Genomic DNA, 21,232 nt, shown 5'->3' on the forward strand with positions numbered 1-21,232 from the left:
AGTTTTACTAGCAGTGGATTCTTTCATTTTTGTTTATCTGAGAATGTCTTAACGAGTCCCTGTTTTTAAAAAATTTTTTCAATGTTTATTTTTCGAGAGAGAGAAAGTGTGAGTGGCTGAGGGGCAGAGAGAGAGGGAGGCACAGAATCTGAAGCAAGTTCCAGGCTCTCAGGGTTCATGGGTTTGAGATTTCTCATGGTGTCCCACCGGTCTATGGGGCACTTTTTTTTTTTTTTGTAATGTTCCTCAGACTAGATATTTCCGGTTTGCCTGTCTTAAGTTTTCTGATCTTTCTTCTGACTGTTCAAATCTGCTTTTGACTCCCTTTAGTGAATTTTTTATAATTTATTTGCCTTAATTGATAGTCTGGTGAGATACTGTTCTTATGCTTTCCTTTAATTCTTTAGATGTGGTTATTTGTTTTAGTTTTTTGAGCATAGTATAGCTGTCTTACTTCTTTTTGTCTTATTTCTTTTTTTTTTTTTTAACATTTATTTATCTCTAGAGAGAGAGTGCAAGCCTGTGTATGAGCACTTGAGCAGGGGAGGGGCAAAGAGAGAGGGGGAGAATCCCCAGCAGGCTCCAAGCTGTCAGCGCAGCGCCTGATGTGGGGCTAGATCCCATGAACCATGAGATCATGACCTGAGCCAGAACCAAGAGTTGGACCCTTAATTGACAAAGCCACCCAGGTGCCCCTTGTCAGGGATGTCTTGATTACTTTTCTTCATCTTGTATGGCATATACATTTGTGTTTCATTTCATATGTTGTAATTTCTTTTGTTAAACCTGGACATTTTAAATAATGTGGCAACTGTGGATATCAAGATTACCACAGTTAGAGGACAACTTTTTTTTTTAATGTTTATCGTTTTTGAGAGCAAGAGCACAAGCAGGGGAGGGGCAGAGAGAGAGGTGGAGACATAGAATCTGAAGCAGGCTCCAGGCTCTGAACTGTCAGCACAGAGCCCGATGCGGGACTCAGACCCATGAACTACAAGATCATGCCCTGAACTGAAGTCAGACACTTAACCAACTGAGCCAGCCAGGTGCCCCAAGGACATATTTTTTGCCTCACAGCTTTGGAGGCTGGCTAGACATCTAAAATCATGGTATCAGCAAGGTTGGTTCTTTCTGGGGGCTGGGAGAGAAAGAGCTCTTTCAGGCCTCTCTTCCTTCATTTGGAGATGACTGTTGAAGATAACTGATAACAGGCATTCTCATTCTCCTTGTACTGTGTGTTTGTCTCTGAATCTGTTTATAGGGACAGTAGTCATATTGGATTGGGGCCCACCCTAGTGAGCTCATTTTAACTTGATTTTGTCTGTAAGGACCCTATATGCAAAAAAGGTTACATAATGAGTTACTGGAAGTTAGGTTTTCAGCATATCAATATGTGGGTGGACAGAATTCAACCCATAATAGTGACTTTCTTAGACTATTTAGTGAAATCCAAATCAGAGATTGCCTATAAACCAGTAGGTCTCCCAGCCTTTGCCAGGGGGCTCTTTATTCATGTTGGAGTCACCTTTAGTGCTCAGCTTTTACTTCCTTCCCACTTGGCACAGAACTATTGAGTCAAATCAGGGGTTGAGAGATTTGGTCCTTCCAAGGGCTTTCCTGGGCATCCATGTGGCCACATAGATGTCCAGACAAGTTGGAGCTTTTCAAAGCCTCTTAAGGGCATCTCATTCTCTAGCTTTTCCTTTTATGTTTTCTGACCTGCTTCTTGCTTGCCAGCTGGTATCCCAGCCTCTGGCAACTGCAGTATGAAACAGTTGCCACTGATTATTTTTGGCAGATTTCCTTGGGAATTGGGCTGTTTTTGCCGAATGAGCTCTGAGTTGAGTCTCATAAAGGCAAGTTTTACAATGAGCTTTTCTTTTGCAACTCTTTTTTTTTTTTTTTTTTNTTAATTTCTAGGAGAGAGAGAGAGACAGTGTGAACAGGGGACGGTCAGAGAGAGAGGGAGTCACAGACTGAAACAGGCTCCAGGCTCTGAGCTGGCAGTCAGCACAGAGCCCGACGCGGGGCTTGAACCCACGAACCACGAGATCATGACCTAAGCGAAAGTCGGACACTTAACCGACTAAGCCACCCAGGCGCCCCTTACAATGAGCTTTTCTATAGAGCTGCCAGACGGACCAGATAGCAATGGGTCTCTGGTTATGGGGTGTTGGGGAACCAGTCTGCCTTCTTCATTGGCCGCGAACATGCTGGTTCCCAAGGCTACCACAGAGCTGGGAAGAGGAGACAGGAATGGGTTAAGTTTTATAAATAAAATGCTACAAAGCTCATTGTTCTTACCAAGATTCAGCCATTTTTTCTTGAATAAATGCTCCCCAGATTGTTGTCTTCAATTTCTACGATTCTTATCTGCTGTTGACCAGTGGGGTGGGGATGTGTGTCTTACCTGTCCAAGCATGCAGCTCCCACACCCCCTTGCCTGTTGTGGTAAAGTTTAAAGTAACTCAGTGAATCATAGTTGATCTGAGAAATTTTTGACACGTTGACATAACGGAAAATTCTCCAGGGTAGTACAGCAAGTGTTAGGAACACCTGGTTTCAAGATAATATCCAAGATGGTCTCCATTTAGTGTTGTGGCCTCTAAGATACCAGCATCTTGTTTGGTTGGGTATTAACTGAATGAATAAGCATTTCAGGCCAGTTTTTAATCTGAACGTCTCTGTGTTTGCTGTTGCTTTAGTTCACTTTTGTATTTGGCACCATTGTAGTTCCCTAAGCAGGGACCTCCCAGTTTCATTCTGGCCAGCACAGGGACCCTGCGCATGTTCTGTGGCTCTCCCAGCTTTGGCATGGTATGTGTGTTGCAGAGTGGCCTGTCGCTCCAGTTCCCTGCTCCCAGCTACTTTTTGCAGTCCCACCACCTGCATGTAGCCTTATACATGGCCGTCTCGTGGGATACACACTTGGAGGGCTGCAAGCTTGCCCCAGACTGTGCTGTCAACCCCGTTGCTACCAACCCCGTTGCTACCTCATGCTTGGTGGTCAGAGGCTGGTGGTTACTTTTTCTCTGTTGGAGTGCATGGTTTTGATACTGATCAGCTGGCAGTATTTGTGCTCAGTTCTTTCGTTTTCCACCTTTCCTCCTGCCCTGCACAATCTGCAAGGTCATTGTGGCTGCAGCCTTGTCTCTGTAGTCTTTTGACATCAGCACCTCTAGGGAGGCATCTGCTGTGACAGAGACTGCAGGTTCCTGGAATTTGTGCCTCAGGTTGTGTTGGATAGTAGTAAGATTCAGGTTCTGGCCATGTACTCTGGGGCTCTTCTGGAGAGTGAGGGATCTTTCCAGAAATAACATCAGAAAGTAGCCTAAGAAGAGGTTTTCCCAGGTGGATGAGGCTCTGTGTGGGCAGCTTGGAAATCCCAGGTATAAAAGTTCCCTTGTCGGGGCGCCTGGGTGGCTTAGTCGGTTAGGCGTCCGACTTTCGCTTAGGTCATGATCTCGCGGTTCGTGGGTTCGAGCCCCGCATCGGGCTCTGTGCTGACTGCCAGCTCAGAGCCTGGAGCCTGTTTCAGTCTGTGACTCCCTCTCTCTCTGACCCTCCTCTGCTCACGCTCTCTCTCTCTCTCTCTCCTAGAAATAAATAAAAAATATTTAAAAAAAAAAGTTCCCTTGTACACACACGGGACTTTTCCATGTTGGTTCTCCAATTCTCTGACACCAGCTACGTGTCTGCAACTTTGCTCAGTTCTCACACTATTTACATGGAATTGGCTCAGTCCCAAAAGACTGCCCACACTTCACATTCCAGCCACAAATGGGGTGCCCAGGCCACCCACATTGACCAGCCAACTACAGAATCGGGGGTTTCCATGACTTCCCTTGGGTTCATTAATTTGCTTGAATTAGAACTTTTTTAGACTTTGCTCTTAGAACTCAGGGAAACCCCTTACATGTACTGGTTTATTATAAAGGACACAAATGGACAGCCAGATGAAGAGGTAATTAATCGTGTTTGGTCTTTCTGGTGACCAGCCCCTTCATGAAGCTATCTAGGGTCTCCACTTGCCCCCCACCACACCTAATTAGCATAAACTCAGGTGTGGTCCAGAGGCACTTTTTTGAATAACAAAAGATACTCCTGTTAGGAAAATTTAAGGTTTTAGGAGCTACCTGAACTGGATACAAGGACCAGATAAGTGTCCGATGACCAAAAATGTCCTTATCCTCTGGAGAGGCTTTTTTCAGTTAGAATTTAATTGTATATATGTGTACTTATTTCCCATTTTAAAATGTGTCAGAGAAGAAAGTAGCTTTTCTGTCAGGTTGGAGGTGTTAGAGCAGCACAATCATGACTGATAGGAATTGCTCTCTTGCTCCTGAAAAATTGTGACAGTGTTTCTGTCACATCCTTGTCAGTAACTTGGTGGGTGTGTGGCGGTCCCTTTTACCCATGGTGCCTATGTGAAGGTGTGGCACCAGAGCTTGGGCTGTAGAGGCAGCATGCCAAAGGTGGGCTGGGCAGGCCCTGGTTCTTTGGGAATTCTCCCTATGCACTGCTGTCCTTGAGGTACAGTGGCACAAAGTCTGCGTGCAGTGGTGGCATGGATATAGAATATCCAGAATTCTAGAGCTGCCATGGAAGCGGAGGCTCAGGGCATGGAATGTTTGGTGTTGGCTAAACAGGCAAACACAGATGAGCAGAACTGGTACCGAGCCTTTTCACAAGTCTTGGGGTGATTTCTTCTCAGTATTTTATAGCTTTTTAGGTAGCTGTGGGTTGTGGTTGGTTCATGCTTATTCTAGAATTTAGGCGTTAGTGACCTGTTTTTTGGCATTTTTGATTTTTCCCCCCAAGCTTAAGTTTTAACAGAGAGTTTGGGGCACCTAGGTGGCTCAGTCAGTTAAGGGTCCAGGACTCTCTTGATTTGGCTCAGGTCATGAGATTGAGTCCTGTGTCAGGCTCAACAGTGATAGTGTGGAGCCTGCTTGGGATTCTCTCCCTTTCCCTCCGTCCCTCCCGTGATTGTGTGTGTTCGCACTCACTCACTTTCTCAAAAAATTAAAAAAAAATTATAGAGCGTTAAATGTACTTTGGGCACACTTCTGTGAATTTTGAAACATGCATAGTTCTGTCTTGTAACCAACAGCACAATCAAGACAGAACATTTCCAATGTTCTCTCCCTCCCAGTTTTCTTGAACTGCCCCTTTGCAGTCAAAACTTTCTTTTTACCTTGGTAGGCACTGAACTATCTCTGTAGGTTAGCCAGCTCCCAGATGTCTTATCAGTGGAGTCACAGGGGAGGTAGCCTTAGCACCAGGCTTCAACTCAGTGATGCACTTGGGATTCATCTGTGTTGGTGCTGATGTCGGTGATTGGGTAATTTTTGCTGCTGAGTGTACCCACTGCATGGCAGTGCTGAGTTTGTTCTTCTCCCTTGAGGGGTGTTGAGTGCATTTCCAGTTTTGGGCGATTAGCATTTGGCTGCTGTGAGGCTGTCCAGGTTTCCACGTGAGTATAGATAAGCAGCACCCAAGATGGCCTTGTTGGGCCTTATGGTGGGTGTATGTTCAACTGGGTTCCTTTGCATGTCTGTCAGGAGCCAGATGAGCGTGTGTGTGTGGGTCTCTCTCTGCTCTCTGTTCCGTCTCCTTGATCTGTGTGACCTTTCACCAGTGTCTTCCCTTGATGACATGAATTCTTGGAATCAGTGCTAACCCTCCAACTTTGTTCTTTTTCAAAAGCACTTTTTGGTTACTCTATCGCCTTTTCCCTTCCACATAGAAATAGTACATCAGAGGGGAGCCTGGGTGGCTTAGTCGGTTAAGCGTCCGACTTTCGCTTAGGTCATGATTTCGCGGTTCGTGGGTTTGAGCCCCGCATCGGGCTCTGTGCTGACTGCCAGCTCAGAGCCTGGAGCCTGTTTCAGTCTGTGACTCCCTCTCTCTCTGACCCTCCCCTGCTCATGCTATCTCTCTCTCTCTCTCCTAGAAAAAAAAAAAAATAGTACGTCAGTACAAAAAGTTCTGTTGAGATTTTGATTGGAATTGTATTACATCTGTAGATAAATTTGGAGAGAATAGACTTCCTAACAGCATTGAGTTTTTCACTTCACAAAAGACCCCAGTATATTTCCCCATTTATTGAAGCCTTCTCTGATGTCTTTTATTAGTGTTTGGTCCTTTTCAGTGTGCAGGTCTTGTACATGTTTTATTAGATTTGGACTTAAGTATTTCATTTATGTTTTGGAGCTGTTGTGAATAGCACTTTAGTTTCAGTTCTGACTGTTGATTGCTAGTGTACAGAGATCTCATTTACTGTCTATATATTGATTATATGTCTTGTGGCTTTGCTGAATTGCTTTATTAGTTCCAGTAGGTTTTTTTGTAGATTTCTTTGGGATTTCTGTGTACAGACCATGTTGACTGTGATTAAAGATGGTTGGATTTCTTCTTTGCCAATCTAGATGCCTTTTATTTCTTTTTGCTGCCTTACTGCTCTGGCTAGGAGCTCCATTACAAGTTGAGTAGCAGTTGGGAGAGTGGGCATCCTTGTCTTGTTCCTGATCTTGAGGGAAAGCATCCAGTCTCTGACCACTGAGTATGTTAGGTGTCAGTTTTTGTTGATGCCCTCTATCAGGTTGAGGAAGGCTTCTTCTGTTCCTGGTTTGTTGAGTATTTTTATCATGAAAGGATGTTGTATTTTGTCAGATACCTTTCCTTTATCAATTAATATGATAGACTTATTTCTCTTTGTTGATAATAGTGTATTATGTTGATTGATTTTTTTTTTTTTTAATGCATTCCTGGGGTAAGTCTTTCTTGGGCACAGCATAGATTTGCTTTTATTTGTTAATGGTTATGAACTGGTATGTGAATCCTCCATGTAGGATTTTTACACCTGTGTTTGTGCGGATTATTTGTAGTTTTCTCTTTGGGTTAATAACAGGGTGCTGCTAACATAAAATGAATTTGCAGTTGTCCCTCCTCTTGTGGTTTTTTGGAAAGATTGTCTAGAATTGGTATCATTTTTTTTTTTCTTAAATATTTGACAGTTGTCACCAATGAAACCATCTGAATGTGGAGTTTTCTTTGCAGGAACCTTTTAACTACAAATTCAACGTCTTGAATAGGGCAGTTTGGGTAATTTGTGCTTTTCAAGGAATTAGTCCATTTTATTTAAATTGTTGAATTTATGGGAGCTGGTCTGTCTGTGGTGCTCCCTCATGGTTTTTCAGTATCTTTTGGGCACCAGTGATCCAAGCTTCTTCTGTACTATTGTCATTGAGTTACTTCTGCCCTTTGTACTACGGTCTCTGCATGATCCTTGAAGGTTAACCTGCAGCATGTGGCTGTGGCTCTTGGTGCAGGTAATTGTGATAGGGGCCTTTGCCAGCAGCTGTTGGATGTCTTTGGGCTTCTTAGAGTGTGTTCTTCGGCCATGTGTATGTCTGCCTCAGCTCTGTCATGGAGGATCCTGGGTGTACAGGTGGGTTTGCTCAGTCTGCACAGCCCAGGTGCTGACTGCTGGTTAGAGACTGGGTTCTCAAAAAGCTGAGATGAGAGAGCCAGCCACCACGGGTGGGTCAGCCGTCCAGCTAGCCTCTGACGATGGGTTCAGGGCCTGACATCTTGGTGAATAACTTTGCTTGGAAACTGATCCATGCTGATACGGATGCTTCTTGTGGGGACCTGTTGGAAGACTGTAGCCAAATGAAAGCAGGGAGATTTCTAGCTCACCAGAATCAGCAGTTCCCTTCAGAAATGGTACCTTTCCTTGACTCAGTCACAGCAAGTCCACTGGGAGAGAAACCTCTGCCTCCCTGACCAGAGTAGTGTTCATATAAGTGTTGTGTTCTTATAAGAAGAGGGAGGGAGGTGGAGAGAAGGCCTGTTGGAGTTGGGAGTGACGCCAAGGAAAGCTTGGGGCTGCCCAAACCTGGGAAAGTCCAGGAAGGATCTCAAGAGAGGTTTCAAAGGGAATATGGCCTGCTAACATTTTGCTTTGGGATTTCTGGCCTCCAGAATTGTGAGAAAATAAATAAGCCACCTACTTGCTGGTCCCTTGTTATGGCAACCCCACAAGCCCAGCAGTCCCCACCAGGAAGGTGGGCTGTGCTGAGTCAGCGAGGCCACATCCTCTGTTCACCAGGGGTGGCTCAGCAGAGGCCCAAGGCTGGTTATGGTCAACGCTGACTCCTGGCTGCTGCCTGCGTCTGTTGTACAGAACTTTTTTTTCCTCCTGAACTGGTTAAGTGGCTTCCCATTAACTCTTAGTTGTTCTTTTCTCTGGGCATATCAGTTGGTCTCAGAGCCAGGACAAGATGACTCTGTGTTTGAAATAGGAGCCAGGCCAGGCTCTTAATGGCCTGGGAGCTTGGCCTTTTTAGAGTGCATCTCTTCTCTAATCTCACTTATGATGATCTTCAGAAATTTCTCCAAAGATTGTCTGTCTTTAGATTTCTGACTAATTGATCAGACTCAGATTCAGAAAAGGCTGTCCGGCAGCACCAGGCTCTGCCACCCCGTCACAGCATATTCCAGCCTAACACAGCACTGCTTGTCCTGTCCTGGACAGTGAGGTGGGGCTGCAATGTGCTCTTCAAGGGCAGTAAAGACGACAGGAAGCTTCTGGGGGAAGCAGATAGCATGGGGAGCAGCTCCGCGAGGTCAGCAGGCTTGGTCCAGCACTTAGGAGTGGCTGCTTTGTTTTGTAGTATTTTAACCACATCAGTATCGAGGACTCACGGGTCTACGAGCTGACCAGCAAGGCCGGACTGTTGTCTCCCTATCAGATCCTTCACGAGTGCCTTAAAAGGTAGGGCGGGTGCTTCCCCTTCTGAATATGGTTGTGTGGGGGCTTCTCTCTTGGTGCCCAGTGTCTACCAGCTATTCATCCTGGTTCAAGAGGTGATGCTAAAGGCCAAGCCATTGCATATATCCCCTGTGTGCACAGAAGCCCCTGTACCTGCTGGTCAGTCAAAGCCTGTGAGATTGGATCAGGTATACACCAAGAATCCCCTCCTTTTCATCTGAGAAGCGCGGTTTGGGGCAAGGGTTGGCATTGTCTTCAGTGAGCCTTTAAAGACGTTCCTGAAGATGTCATTTCTTCATTCTCAGCCGATGTCACCGGTTGTCTATGTTTTTTCTTTAAGAAACCATGGAATGGGTGATACGTCCATCAAGTTTGAAGTGGTTCCTGGTAAAAACCAGAAGAGTGAATACGTCATGGCATGTGGCAAACACACAGTGCGCGGCTGGTGTAAGGACTGCCTCCACTCCTTCCTGTCACCCCACTGCAATTTCCCTTGACCACTGGGGAGGTGGCACACTGCCATGTGGCCTGTCTGGGAGCCCTGAGCCTCCATGGCTTGGTCTCAGGCCACTGCCCTGGCATCACTCCTGAGCTCCTGTCTTGTGTGCTGACCACCCACAGTCCCCCGTGTCGACCGGCATCTCTTCCTATTGACCTCCGTCCAAAAGCCAGTCAGTCTGGGGTGGGACTGTGGTAGTCCTGGCTACCATCCCTGTCCTCCTTGTTCCTGGGCTTGGGCTGGTCAATTTGGCTAGGCCATGTTGCTGCCACTAGTGCCCCTTCTGGCCGTGGTCCCCGTGGCAGTAGGAGTATGTCCTAGAATGACAGCAGAGCCCTTGCCCTGCCATACTCTGTGTCCCTGTCCTAGGTGATGTGCCTTCCCCATTTCCAGTCTTTGTCTACACCACTTGCACTATTTACTGAATTTGGTTTTTTAAATAACCCCATTTTATTTTATCTTATATTTTATCTTATTTTATATTTTAATGTTTATTTGTTGAGAGTGTGCATGTATGGGTGGGGCAGGGGCAGAGAAAGGGAGACAGAGAATCCCAAGCAGGCTTTGCTCCATTAGTGCAGAGAACGACATGGGGCTCAAACTCACACACCGTGAGATCATGACCTGAGCTGAAATCAAGAGTCAATTGCTTAATTGACTGAGCCACCCAGGCACCCCTAAAGTAACCACGTTTTAAAACAACTTTATTTTAAAAGAAAACTTCCTATGACTGCTGTAAACACAAAACCATTGCTATATAAATTAGAAAGTAACATGCAAATTGGCCCTGAGAAAATCACAGAACAGTTCTCAGACTTGAGTGTTCCCTGTGATCCAGCAGATATTAGTCCTCACTGAGCCACCTTCTGGAGCAGGCTGGTGGGGGTAGAAGGGATGCTGGCACCATTGATCTCCCTGTGTGGGAAATGTGGCCAGTCTTGGTTTGCCTGGCCATAGGTATCTCCTGGCACTCACTGTTCTCCAGACCCACTCTGCTCCCTGGCCCTGTCTTCCCTCTGCATACATAGAAATTCCTCTTCCAAAGTTCATACACCCTCAGGAAACTGCTCTGGACTTTCTGGCAGAGCCCTCCTCCCCTTTGGCTGCCCACAAGGAGCCTTGGGGCATGTGCTTCATGATGCTCGTTGTTGCTTGTCTGTATCTCTGGAAGTGTAGGGTGTTGTGGGAGGGAGGCCTTGAAAGTTATGACCTACTGTGATTTTCTGAAGTCTTTGAGGGGGCTGTTCTGCTAAGTGGGGCTAGGGTGCATCCTGGTCTCAACTTTGTGAGACTCCAGTGCCCAGTGAGGTGGCAGAAGACATCTGTACCCCTTCTTGTAGAACATGCCCTTAGCTGGGTGAGGGAATAGCAGATGTGTCTCCTGTCTAGGCAAGGTGACCATGTTGACAGCTGGATGTTCTAGTGACTCCCTCTCCACGTTTCCTCTTCCTTCCTCACAGGTAAGAATAAGAGAGTTGGAAAACAGTTAGCCTCTCAGAAAATCCTTCAGCTGTTGCACCCACATGTCAAGAACTGGGGGTCTTTACTACGCATGTATGGTCGTGAAAGCAGCAAGATGGTCAAACAGGTAACCAGGCTCCTCCCCAGGACCTAGGGCAGCCTCTGTGCTTTTCATCCTCCCTCCACCCTGGCACATCTGTTTGAGGTCCTGCTGTCACCAGGGACAATGTTGGGGCAGCTCTGCTCTTGTTCAAGGCTGCTTCTCAGCTTTCCACCGCCATCTCTTCCTATTGACCTCCGTCCAAAAGCCAGTCAGTCTGGGGTGGGACTGTGGTAGTCCTGGCTACCATCCCTGTCCTCCTTGTTCCTGGGCTTGGGCTGGTCATTTTGGCTAGGCCATGTTGCTGCCACTAGTGCCCCTTCTAGTGCCATGTCTGTGGCCTTGAGGGGGTGGGAAGTGGTCATTCAGGCTGTGTCCCCCTTCCTGAGAAGCCTGGGCCTGGCTCTGGCTATGTGGGGTGAGCCTGCCCAGCAGGAGGTGCAGGTGGTAAATGCTTCCAGCCCCATTGGAGAGGAAGCTTCTGAGCTGAGACCTTGCTGTCTCCCCTCCCCCCACCCCGGGGCTGCAAGCCTTTGGTTTAATTTGAGGACCCCTAGAAGCTTAAGGCATAGTAAGAGATGCAGGGCACCTCTTCCTGGCTTATGAACACCTGTTTCTTAACTAAACACCTGTATGTGTCATCTGTTTAGTTTCTGCTGTTTTGCTGAGATCTCGAGATTTAAACCAATACCCTTAGGTTTGTGTGCTTTGTGAGGGTGGAGGGAAGTCCTGGGAGGTGTTTATGTTATTTTTCCCCTGATGTTTCCAGAAATAGTCTGGCTTACCTGCACCCCAGTGAGGGAGGGGTGGCCATGTGGCATCTAAGGAGGTCACATTGGGCCCCAAGGGTGCTTAGAGAGGAACCTCCAGGTTTGTGTTGCTGAGAAAACTCCAATGACTGCAGATGAGGTTGATTTCTGCCTTTATGTGCCTTTACTTTGTGATGTATCCTGTTTGGGCTAAGACTGAGAGAAAGCCTGCTTTGGCCGGTGAATGAGAACTCTCCGTAAGTTGGAGGATGAGGGTCCAGTCTAGGCATAGCCTCAGCCTGCATCTTTTGGAGGACACATGGAGTCTGACACTTCAAGGCACGGCAGGCGTCCTCAGAGATGGGCTCTTCAGACAGGACGGGCCTCAGGACAGCTTGATCCTGTTCTTAAAGTTGGAGGGCTTGCAGATAAGCCAAGAGCTCAGTGTCTAGGGCTGATGGGCTGCCAGCTGGGCCCCAGTGCCAGGGTTTATCCCAACGAGCAACATACTGTCCTTGCTGGCTGAGGCCGTATTCTGGTGGTTCCATTCTGAGAGTCAGGGCAGTGCTAGTGCCCAGCCAATGGCAGGAGTGAGGGCAGCTGGGTGCCAGGATGCCTTTGCTCCACAAAGGGAAGAGGCCGTGGCTTCTGCCTGCTCAGGGTGAGGCAGAAGTAGGGGTGGTATGGTCAGAAAGTGAGCTGGGTAGCCGTGGACTGACTGCATTCTCTGTGGCTGGGTCAGCCTGCCAGGTGTGGGTTGAGGGTGGGGCAGCTGGTATAGAGTCATGCAGTTCTGGCTGCTGGCTGTGGTATGTCTGCAGGGCCTGCCCCAGGCAGTCCTGAGAGCAAGGTGCTGTGCTCCCCAGGAGACCTCGGACAAAAGTGTGATTGAGCTGCAGCAGTATGCCAAGAAGAACAAGCCAAACCTGCACATCCTGAGCAAGCTACAGGAGGAGATGAAGAGGCTGGCCGAGGAGAGGGTGAGTGTGCTGGCCTTGCCAGCACCAAAGGCTCCTCCTCACTTTCATCCTCTTGCCCTCAAGGGAGGGGAGGGGCACCTAGCAGGGCCACACTGGGCAGCTGTGGGAGGGAAGTCAGCCTCAACACTTCCAGAGTAGATGTGCTTTTCCTTGCATTTCAGCATTCATGACATTTGCATCAGATCAATTCATGTTTTTTAGTTACATTATAGTACTCTTAGCCCTGGCCTGTGGTTTTGAAGGACCCGGCTTCTGGGTGTTTCCACTCAGTACCAGCTGTTTGAAGGCAGGGGTGTTAACACTGGCAAGGCCTCCCATACTCAGGATCTCATGAGAGACAGATTGCCATCTTGGACCTCTTCTTCCTCGGGTCCTTGGCATTTCTGTGAAGGAGGAGCATGGTTTATAGAACATTGAACCTGGGTAACGCTCAGTCCTGGTGAAGCTTCCTAAAACAACTTACCTGAGGGGCTTCTAAGCTAGGCCTTTGTGAAGCCCCCTGGGGTGGGCCGGGGGGCGCAGTGGGAGTCTGTTGTCTGTCTGGTCTTTCTGGCCTAGGAGATGCCTCACACTCCTGCCCTCAAGTTGGGGTTGGGGGAGAGAACCACCCATGTGGCTTGTCCCTGGGGGCTGTAGCTTCTTTGGCCCTTCACTTCTGGGTGTGTGTTCTGATTCCCAGGGAAGCACCAGCACAGAGCTCTCTGAGATGGCCTCCAGGGAGACGCAGCCAGGCCCTTATCTGGTCCACTCCTCAGGCCTTCCCTTCTTCCCTTGTGGTACCGCAGAGCAGTGGTGCTCTCCTATACCAGAGGCTACGTGGCACCTGTGTGCTGAGCTCACCACCTCACCTATCCACCCGCCTCAGGAGCATCTTGGCTGAAGTTGGGCTTGGCCACATGTTCCCACTTTGTTGGCATCCCTGACCTTTGTTGTTCTTTCAGGAGGAGACGCGAAAGAAACCCAAGATGTCCATTATGGCATCTGCCCAGCCTGGTGGCGAGCCCCTGTGCACTGTGGACGTGTGAGGGAGGCAGCAGGGTCAGGTGCGGGGACTGCCAGCTCTGCTGCCAGGGAGACCCCGCGCCACTTACTCTGCAGCTTTTGGCCTCCGATCTGAGTTCCTCCCCTGCGGCCAAGCATCTGCAGCCAGGGCCAGAGGGGTGGGGCTCTGATACATGGGGACAGCAGGGCCACGCAGCTCTTCCTTGGGGGCCACCCACAGGTCTGAGTGGGCGTGTTCAAGGATGGACTCGGCTTGTCCACACAGGTGGAAGCCAAGAGCTTAACAAACAGTAAGTAGCTGTGGATAACCTCTGCATATGTGGACTTGCTGCAGACTGAAGGTTTTCATGAGTGTCAGTCCGTAACATGCACTGACAAATGTCAGATAAAATGAGAACGTGGTGGCAAAGTTCTGTGGCACCCTGTGCCCAGGGCTCCTGCAGGCCACTGCAGGGACCTGGTCAGAAGGCGCACGCTGGCACCCCCATCCCCTTCCCTGCCTCTTGTGTTTTCCATTTTTCTCTGAAAAGGTTGTAGCAGGAAGGAGTATTTCAGACGTTTTTGGTTTAAAATAAACACAATTTTAGAATCAGAACTATTTTTCAGAGATTATAGGCAAACCCTCAAGGTGATTATTTTCCATCCTTGAAATGCATTGCCAGTGTATGAAGTCTGCCAGTCTCTGCCCGGCTTGTTGCCCTGGTCCTGGGTTGGCGTGCAGTCCATTTTTCTGATTAAGTCTTAATGTCCTAGAAACACGCCTTCTTAGACACCGAGGCCCCTCACCTTCACTGGCCTCTGGCAACTTTTTACTAATGATTTTTGCACAGTCCAAGTCCATCTGTTCACCCATCAATTTTTAAAGCTTTTATGAAATTTTAGCATTTGGAAAGAAACTTTTACAGTGAGAGTAGAAGGTAGATTTGGAGTCACGTAGCAGATATAAACAAGTTAATGCATTTTAGCACGAGGATTTTAAAAGAGGAAATAAGGACCCTCAGTGCAATCCATCTGTGATCACAAAGTGGCGCTCCTCTCCAGAGCTGGCACAAGCACATGGAGGGTAGCTGTCTTCCCTGTGATGATGGCTTCACTGGATTTCAAGGGCAGCTGTCCTGTGCAGCCAGGGCTGGTGGCCAGCCTGTTCCTTTGACCAGCAGTCTGTGTTCTCCAAGTGGCTCCTGTGGACCAGTGCAGGGATAGGGGTGTCCCTGCCCTGAGCCCCAGAGGATGTAGGTGTGCTTGGGGCCCTGGGTTGTCACACACATGGTAGTGGTAGTCAACAATTGGTTCCCTGTCCCCAGGACCTGTTCAGGGTGCCGTGTGCTCATGGTGCACTATCAACTGCAGGAGCCCAGTGCTGGATTGCATTGTCACATTCCACGGGTGTGCCTCTTCTCCATCATGTCCCCCGTGGTTGGTGTTGATGGCATTTACTTTCAGGAAGACAGAATGTTGGGTCTTGTGTGCCACCCACAGTGTATCCCTCCCTTACCACCTATGTGACTGAGGTTGGCTTCTGTGTTGACCTTTATAAACAAAACCCTCAAATCAAGTTGCTGTAATTAGACACTTGCTTCTGTCTTGCCTCCTGTCTGCAGCTGTGAATAATCATTTGACTGTGACTGCTCTCAGAACAGCCAGATGCACCATTGTGAACCAAAGCTTTGTGCACACGTTACTAGAGGCAGCGAGCTTTGCTGCAGCCTCCCTGTGTCCTTCCTCTGTCCCTCTTGTGTGGGTGCGAGTGTTGTGTGCACAGCCATGCTGTGGGGGCAGAGGGCATGGGGGGCCTGTACTGATGCCACCTCCACATGGCCACTGCCTGTCTTGTACCTTCCAGGTGGTGGCTAAGCTGTGGCTTTAAGGGTGAGCCTTGATTGTCTGAACGCATAAAGCAAAACTGTCCCAAAAGGGAATGACTGGTGTTTGTTTCTTCTAACCGTGTGAGACTACGGGGCTTTGTGGACCTTCAGCTGGCCAGTACCTCCCCCTTCAGCTTGCCCCACAGGACTGAGGCATTTGCTTGGGCACACTCCTGCAACATCTGAGCAGAGTCCCAGCCTGGCCTTTGGTCATTACAGAAGTGGTCTCCCTTCAGGGCTCAGGGCCAGATTAGGGATGGAACCCCCCCTCAGGGGGTACAGGAATAGTGGGGCAGCCTGCTGGGCTGACCTGCAGTATAGATAGGCCAGACCCCCTGCCATGTCTCCTCCACTCTACATGCAGAATTGGCCCTGAGCCATGAGCTCCATTTCTGCTTCTCTTAGGGTTAAGCATGAGCCCTGGCAGTGTTAGCACACTCTTCTGACTTCCAGCCATGTGGGAGGGCTGGCAGCATGCTAGTGGGAGCTGGGGACTCAGGCTTAGTCTTGGCATGGTGCTCAAGGTACCCTGCTGGTCTCACCATCCTCCCCCTGCCCCCCCGAACCTGCAGTGGGGGAGAAAGGAGCCCCGCCTGCCAACCTTGAATGCTCATCAGTCACACCAATATTTCAGCAATGGTTTATTCTGACCCTGTGCCCCAGGGGGCCCAAAAGGAACTTGGGGGAAGAGTGGGGGTGGGGAACAGGAGCCTAGGGTCCATGGGAACAGGGTGACCCTGGTTGGGGCATTTGGGTCTCATACTCTCTAGGTGCTGCCTGAGCATCCTGAATTGAGGCAAGGACTTGGGGAGCTCCATGGCTTGTGCCCCAGTGATGAAGACTGGGCCCTATTCTGAAAGGGCAAGTTTCTGGTATTCTAGGGAGCTAGGAAGAGGTGGCAGCCCCAGTTACCTGCAGGGTATCATCTAGGGGCCCTGGTAGGGGGTGAGTTGGAGGGTCTTGGGACTCCACGGCCCCTGTGCCATTGGGGTACTCCACCCTCTCAAACAGGATGAGCATCTCACAATGTGGGGTCTGCGGGAACAGGTCCACGGCCACAGCCTTGACAGGCCGGAAGGGGGTGCCCTTCACCCGATTCGATGGGGCCCTGCAGAGGCTGAGGTGAGAAAGGAGTGTCAAGATCAACCATATGGATCTGGCCAGGGGCTCCTGTGGGGGAAGGGGAGGTTGCATGCTGGACCCCAATCCACCCCCAGGTCCCTCCACCTCACACTCACTCCACAAAGTTGCCCATGGCTGCCCGGGGGTTGCAAGAGACATACAGGAGCCGTTTGAGGTTCTCAGCTCTTCGGACAGCCAGGATCACTTTGGAATCTGAGGAGGCCCAGATTTGGACAGGCATCAGGTCCGAGGCTACGCAGCTTGGTGTGCCATCCTGACATCCCTGCCCACTGCTTTCCCCTTAACAGTCCCCAAATGGAGACCACTTACGCAGGCCAGCACGGGGAGGGTCCAGGATGGCAACGAGCTGCTGGGAGGCCAGTCTGTTCACCAGAGCGGGCACCAGGTCCTCGGCTCTTCCACAGTGGAACTCAACATTGCTCAATTCTGGACATGGCACGACAGCCAGTCAGGGGACCAAGGACACTCTTCCCCTACAGGGCTTGCCTGGTGTCCTGAGGTCCCTGGCCAGAGATGCATTAGGAAAGCCTGTTGTCTAGGGAGCCTCAGGTATCCTGGGCACATGTTAATCAAGTCCATATGATGCAGTAGGAGCCCTCCTGTACTCTGCCCTCACCCTACCATCGGCCCTAAAAACTACCTGGTGGGTCTCAGGTGCTGTGCTGAGGTATGCAGCAGAGGCATCTGCTGCCCACCTGCTTTGTGGGGTGTTGGCTCTCACCATTGTCTTGGGCATTCACCCGGGCATCTTCCACAGCCTCTTGGCACAGCTCAATCCCCACAACTCTCTTTACCTTCTGAAACCAGGAAATGACAGACTCAGCATCCTGCCCCATCCTGTGGACTTCTTAGGGAGGGGAACAGCAGGAGGCATTTGGAAAATGGAAGAAAATCTGCAACAGGCTAGAGTTAATGTTAGTCTTCAGGCTGGGGATCACGGAGGATCATGAGGCAGATGGCAACATGGGTGGGTGGGGAGGGTACCCTCAGGCAGGGCAGGAGGGCTCACCGGGGCCAGTGCCAGGCCAATGGTGCCAGTGCCACAGCACACATCTAGCACTGTGGTCCCTGTGTCCAGCTGGGCCCAGTCCTGGATGACTGTGTAGAGCACCTCAGCTGCCAGAGTGTTTACCTGGAGGGTGGAAGAGCAGTGTCAAGGATGTCCGGGGAGCCCTGCTGCCCAAGGTGGCCTCCNTGTGGCCCAATTCCCAGCTTGCTCACTTTCTTCCTACGTCTCCCTATCCTCCCCTCCCCTCCATCTAACCATCGGAGAGCAGAAACCCAGTCCTTAGACTGACCCTCAATCCCATGAGGTTGCCTGGCAACCTCACTCAGCCTCCTAGCTTTTAAAAGCAATTTGAGGCTGATACCACCACCCCTCAATCATGAAGTTCTTTTCTGAGTGTTAGAGCTCACACTAGAGCCCTGGCATAACTTCCACTTCTGTTCCCACACCCCACATATGGCCCTCCAAAAGGTTGTCAAAGAATCCAACGGCAAATGAGCTGTTATCTACCATATGATCCTTGTCACTCCCCTGCCTGGACGTTTGCCTTAGGTGTCTTGCCAGGCTAACCCTTTGTCACCACCCTAGCCCACTGTCTCCATCGCACCCTGACATCATGTCAGGCCTCCCTCCATGTGTCCTCACGATCCCCAGAAATTGGACTACCTGGAAGAAGGCGTGAGGGGAGATCCGGAAGGTCAACCCCAGCAGGTCCTCATGGATGCATCGGTCTCCAGCCACGTGCTCCAGGGGCAGGCCCTCCTGACTGGGAGTCTTTCTGTGGACGGTGGGGTAGGTCTATCAGTATCAGGTAGGTCCCCTGCAGGGACCCGCCCCACCCCTACCCAGGCTCCTCACCGCTGTCCCTCCTCTACAAAGTAGAGGCAGGTCACCCCAGTGGCCTTGCCTGGCCCTGCCATGAAGTGCTGTGCCAAGGAGGCCTTCAGCCCAGCCAGTTCCTCAGGGCTCAGCTTCTGGGTAAGCAGTAGAAAAGGCCTTGTAAAGTTGCATCACAACTCACTGTGGCCCAGACACCCTCCCCCACCCAGCAGGGCCTCCTCGCCTGAGACCTGAGGGTGGAAGTAGACAATGGCCATGGCTTGGCCACGGCGGCTGGTGCGCACAGTCAGCTGTTTCCAGTGGCCTGAGTATGTCTCTGGGTTGTACGCTGAGTATGGAGTGGACCTGTGGGAGCCATGACCGGCCCTGAGTCCCCAGGGACTCATCCAACCAGGACTGAGCAAGCAGCCCCCCCTGCTCACCCCTCTAGCCTCACCCACCAGATCACAATCCCAGGATCCACCAGGCAGGCCCTCTGCTCCCAGACCACCACAGGGCTTCTTGGGGCCCCCAGACCAGCCATAAGCCCTCACCGAATGAACTCCTGGAAAGCCTTCACCACCTGCTTGGTGGCCCCAGGGATGTGCACGGTGTCAAAGGGGGCTGCCACAGCACATGTCCCGCCCTTGTACTTGCCAAGCCGACAGCCAACTGTGTTGTCCTCCCCGTCCACCCCGACGCCAACCAGAAACTCACACTTGTTACGATATTCGGTCTGCAGGGAGGGTAGGGGGAGGCAGAGAGACATGCCTAACCTTACCCTGGCCATCCAGCAGGACAGAACAGCTCACCAAGTGAGAGATGGTGGTGAGCAAGAGACTCTAGTTCCCCCACAGAGCCTGGCAGTCCAGGAGATGGGCCTGACAACAAGTAACAGTCAAGTGAGATATACCAAGAATAAACGCAAAGCACGAGAAGGGATGGCAAAGACAAGTGAGAAGAGCTCCTTTAAGAACATGAGGTGAGTTTCTGGCTGCACCAGCCAGGCCTGACCTGCTGGGGTGATGGCCTAACCCCCTCCAGGGGACAGCAGGCCTTGTTGTGCTTGTGCCTCTGTGAGAGCAGCCAAGGCAGCAGGGCGCGGTTGGTGCTCCCAATTTCCCTGCAGGATGAGGTGGGGCCAAGGTTGGACTCAGCCCACTGCCTCTGCAACCCTCCCCAGCCACTCTCCAAATACCCAGGTCTCCAGGGCCCCTCCCTCAGAACCTCAGTGTTCCCATTGGTTACATATGGGTCACACTGGCTAGCAACCCAAGACCATGCAGGCCCTGAGGATGTCTGTACAGGGCCCAGGATGGCTGAACAAGCATAGAGCTGAGCAAAGTTCCAGGGCCAAGGGGGTGATCTCCACCCACACTCACTTGGCCAGCTTCTGCAGCACCTGCTCGCACTCCAGCCGTTTCCGCTCAAGCTGCTCAGAGTAGGGCACAGTCCAAAGTGGGGTCACGACATCTGCGATGCATGTGGCCGCTGGCTCACCCTCATCCTCATGCCGCCTCTTTCTGGCCATGGGATCAGCCTTGGGTCGGGCCAGGCGGACGCTGAGTGGACGGCCCTTCCAGAGGGCACCGTGCAGCACGCGCAGGGCCTTGTCCCGCTCAGCGGCACTGCGGAATGTCACAAAGGCGCAGGGAGGTTGCCCAAAGAGTTTGGTCTTATGAGGCTGCAGGCCAAAGCGGCCCAGAAAGCGTCGGACATCACTGAAGCTGGCGTGGCGGGGCACGTTCTGCAGCTCCAACTTGAAGATCTCCGAGGTAAACAAGTCGTCCCTGATGTAGCTGTAGAGCCCAGGCCGAGGTACAGACTCTGCAGCTGCCCCAGCCCCACCTTCCTCCTCCTTCTCTTCCTCCTGAGGAGCTAGGGCTGCAGGGCTGCCCTGGGCACTGCTGCTGTCCTGGACGCAGCCCTCCATGGGCACAGGGCCCTGTGGAGACAGGCAGGGGCTGGGCTGTGGGCTGCACCCTAGAACCTGAACGCGACAGTTCCTTAGCCCCACATCCAGACCTCCATTAGTGAACCCTACGCCCAGCCTCACCCCCATTCCCTTCTTCCCTCTTCCAACTCGCCTCCCATCCCACTTTTCTCCCAGCCGCTTCCTACTCCGCCTCCATCTCCATCCCCTCCCATAAGGTCTCCCATCAGAATCTCCCTTCACTTTACTTCATTGTCGGGTTTATCACTCATCGTACGGTCCTCCGCTGCCAGGACTGGGGGACTCCACGAGGTCCGCCTCCGCCACCTGGTCCTGGACCTGGCAAAGGGAGACAGGCACTCAGAGGGCGGGTGCCACGCCGCGAGATCTATTCCCGGCTCCACCCCGGACGGGGGTGGGACGCGAACCCTCCGTGCTCAGGTTCGGGTCTCCGGCATNAGGGGGTGCCCCGCCTGCCCGCCAGGGGCCTGCGCCAGCCGCTCACCTAGCCGGCAGCGATCCCGCCGCCAGCGCCTGCAGCCGAGGCCGCGCGTCTCTATCATCCTGGCTTCCGGTGACATCATCACCACGCGTCAACTCCTATCCCCAGCCCCTTTCCCGAGCTCAAGGGGCGCGCGCTGCGGTGAGGCGGAAGCGCGCGCGAGGGCCGCCGGGAGTACACGCTCCCCTGGCTGCCGGGCGGGCCAGGCATGCGCCACGGGCGTTTTGGCGGGAAGCGCGGGGCGGGCTGGACAATGAGAGTGTCCGCCGTGTGAGCCAATAAAGCTGCACGGGTTTTGAATCGCGTCGCGTTTCCCGCCGCCGGGGTCAGGGGTCGGGGTTCGGGTCGCGGGGCGGAGGGAAGAGCGGGAGGGCGGGAGGCGCCGGCGCCAGAG

The 21,232-nt window shown here is 51.4% G+C and overlaps 2 protein-coding genes across 3 annotated transcripts in view; one reads left to right on the forward strand and one right to left on the reverse strand.

The window, feature by feature from the left end:
• The window catches only part of DGCR8 (DGCR8 microprocessor complex subunit), a 39,101-nt gene extending 23,976 nt beyond the window's left edge, over positions 1 to 15,125 (forward strand). For both annotated transcript variants that reach the window (XM_077745850.1, XM_077745851.1), the window contains 5 exons: positions 8,682 to 8,782; positions 9,120 to 9,226; positions 10,739 to 10,866; positions 12,455 to 12,568; positions 13,510 to 15,125. In XM_077745850.1, the coding sequence (XP_077601976.1) occupies positions 8,682 to 8,782; positions 9,120 to 9,226; positions 10,739 to 10,866; positions 12,455 to 12,568; positions 13,510 to 13,593 (534 nt within the window). In that variant the 3' untranslated portion in view covers positions 13,594 to 15,125. The remainder of the gene's footprint in view (positions 1 to 8,681; positions 8,783 to 9,119; positions 9,227 to 10,738; positions 10,867 to 12,454; positions 12,569 to 13,509) is intronic.
• Positions 15,126 to 16,061: 936 nt separating this feature from the next.
• TRMT2A (tRNA methyltransferase 2A) lies at positions 16,062 to 20,918 on the reverse strand. The gene is made up of 13 exons (XM_077745938.1): positions 20,842 to 20,918; positions 20,585 to 20,675; positions 19,786 to 20,348; positions 19,418 to 19,526; positions 18,958 to 19,139; positions 18,655 to 18,769; positions 18,443 to 18,558; positions 18,251 to 18,362; positions 17,588 to 17,710; positions 17,300 to 17,375; positions 16,888 to 17,004; positions 16,674 to 16,770; positions 16,062 to 16,552 (listed from the first exon to the last, which is right to left on the reverse strand). Exons 2-13 carry the CDS (start codon positions 20,606 to 20,608, stop codon positions 16,321 to 16,323), a joined length of 1,866 nt encoding a protein of 621 aa, XP_077602064.1. The 5' UTR covers positions 20,609 to 20,675; positions 20,842 to 20,918; the 3' UTR covers positions 16,062 to 16,320.
• Between the last annotated feature and the right edge of the window lie 314 nt (positions 20,919 to 21,232).

The sequence above is a fragment of the Crocuta crocuta genome, unplaced genomic scaffold (genome assembly GCF_008692635.1).
Source record: "Crocuta crocuta isolate KB4526 unplaced genomic scaffold, BGI_CrCroc_1.0 scaffold344, whole genome shotgun sequence".
NCBI lineage: Eukaryota > Metazoa > Chordata > Mammalia > Carnivora > Hyaenidae > Crocuta > Crocuta crocuta.

What these genes read in the sequence shown, in the direction of transcription:
- TRMT2A (XM_077745938.1), bottom strand. Translation starts at nt 20,608, where the DNA reads ATGAGTGATAAACCCGACAATGAA. An exon ending in GTGATAAACCCGACAATGAA is followed by an intron (nt 20,349 to 20,584) that starts GTAAAGTGAAGG and finishes CTGTCTCCACAG; the next exon opens with GGCCCTGTGCCCATGGAGGG. An exon ending in TTGGCCTGGCACTGGCCCCG is followed by an intron (nt 17,376 to 17,587) that starts GTGAGCCCTCCT and finishes TCCTGGTTTCAG; the next exon opens with AAGGTAAAGAGAGTTGTGGG.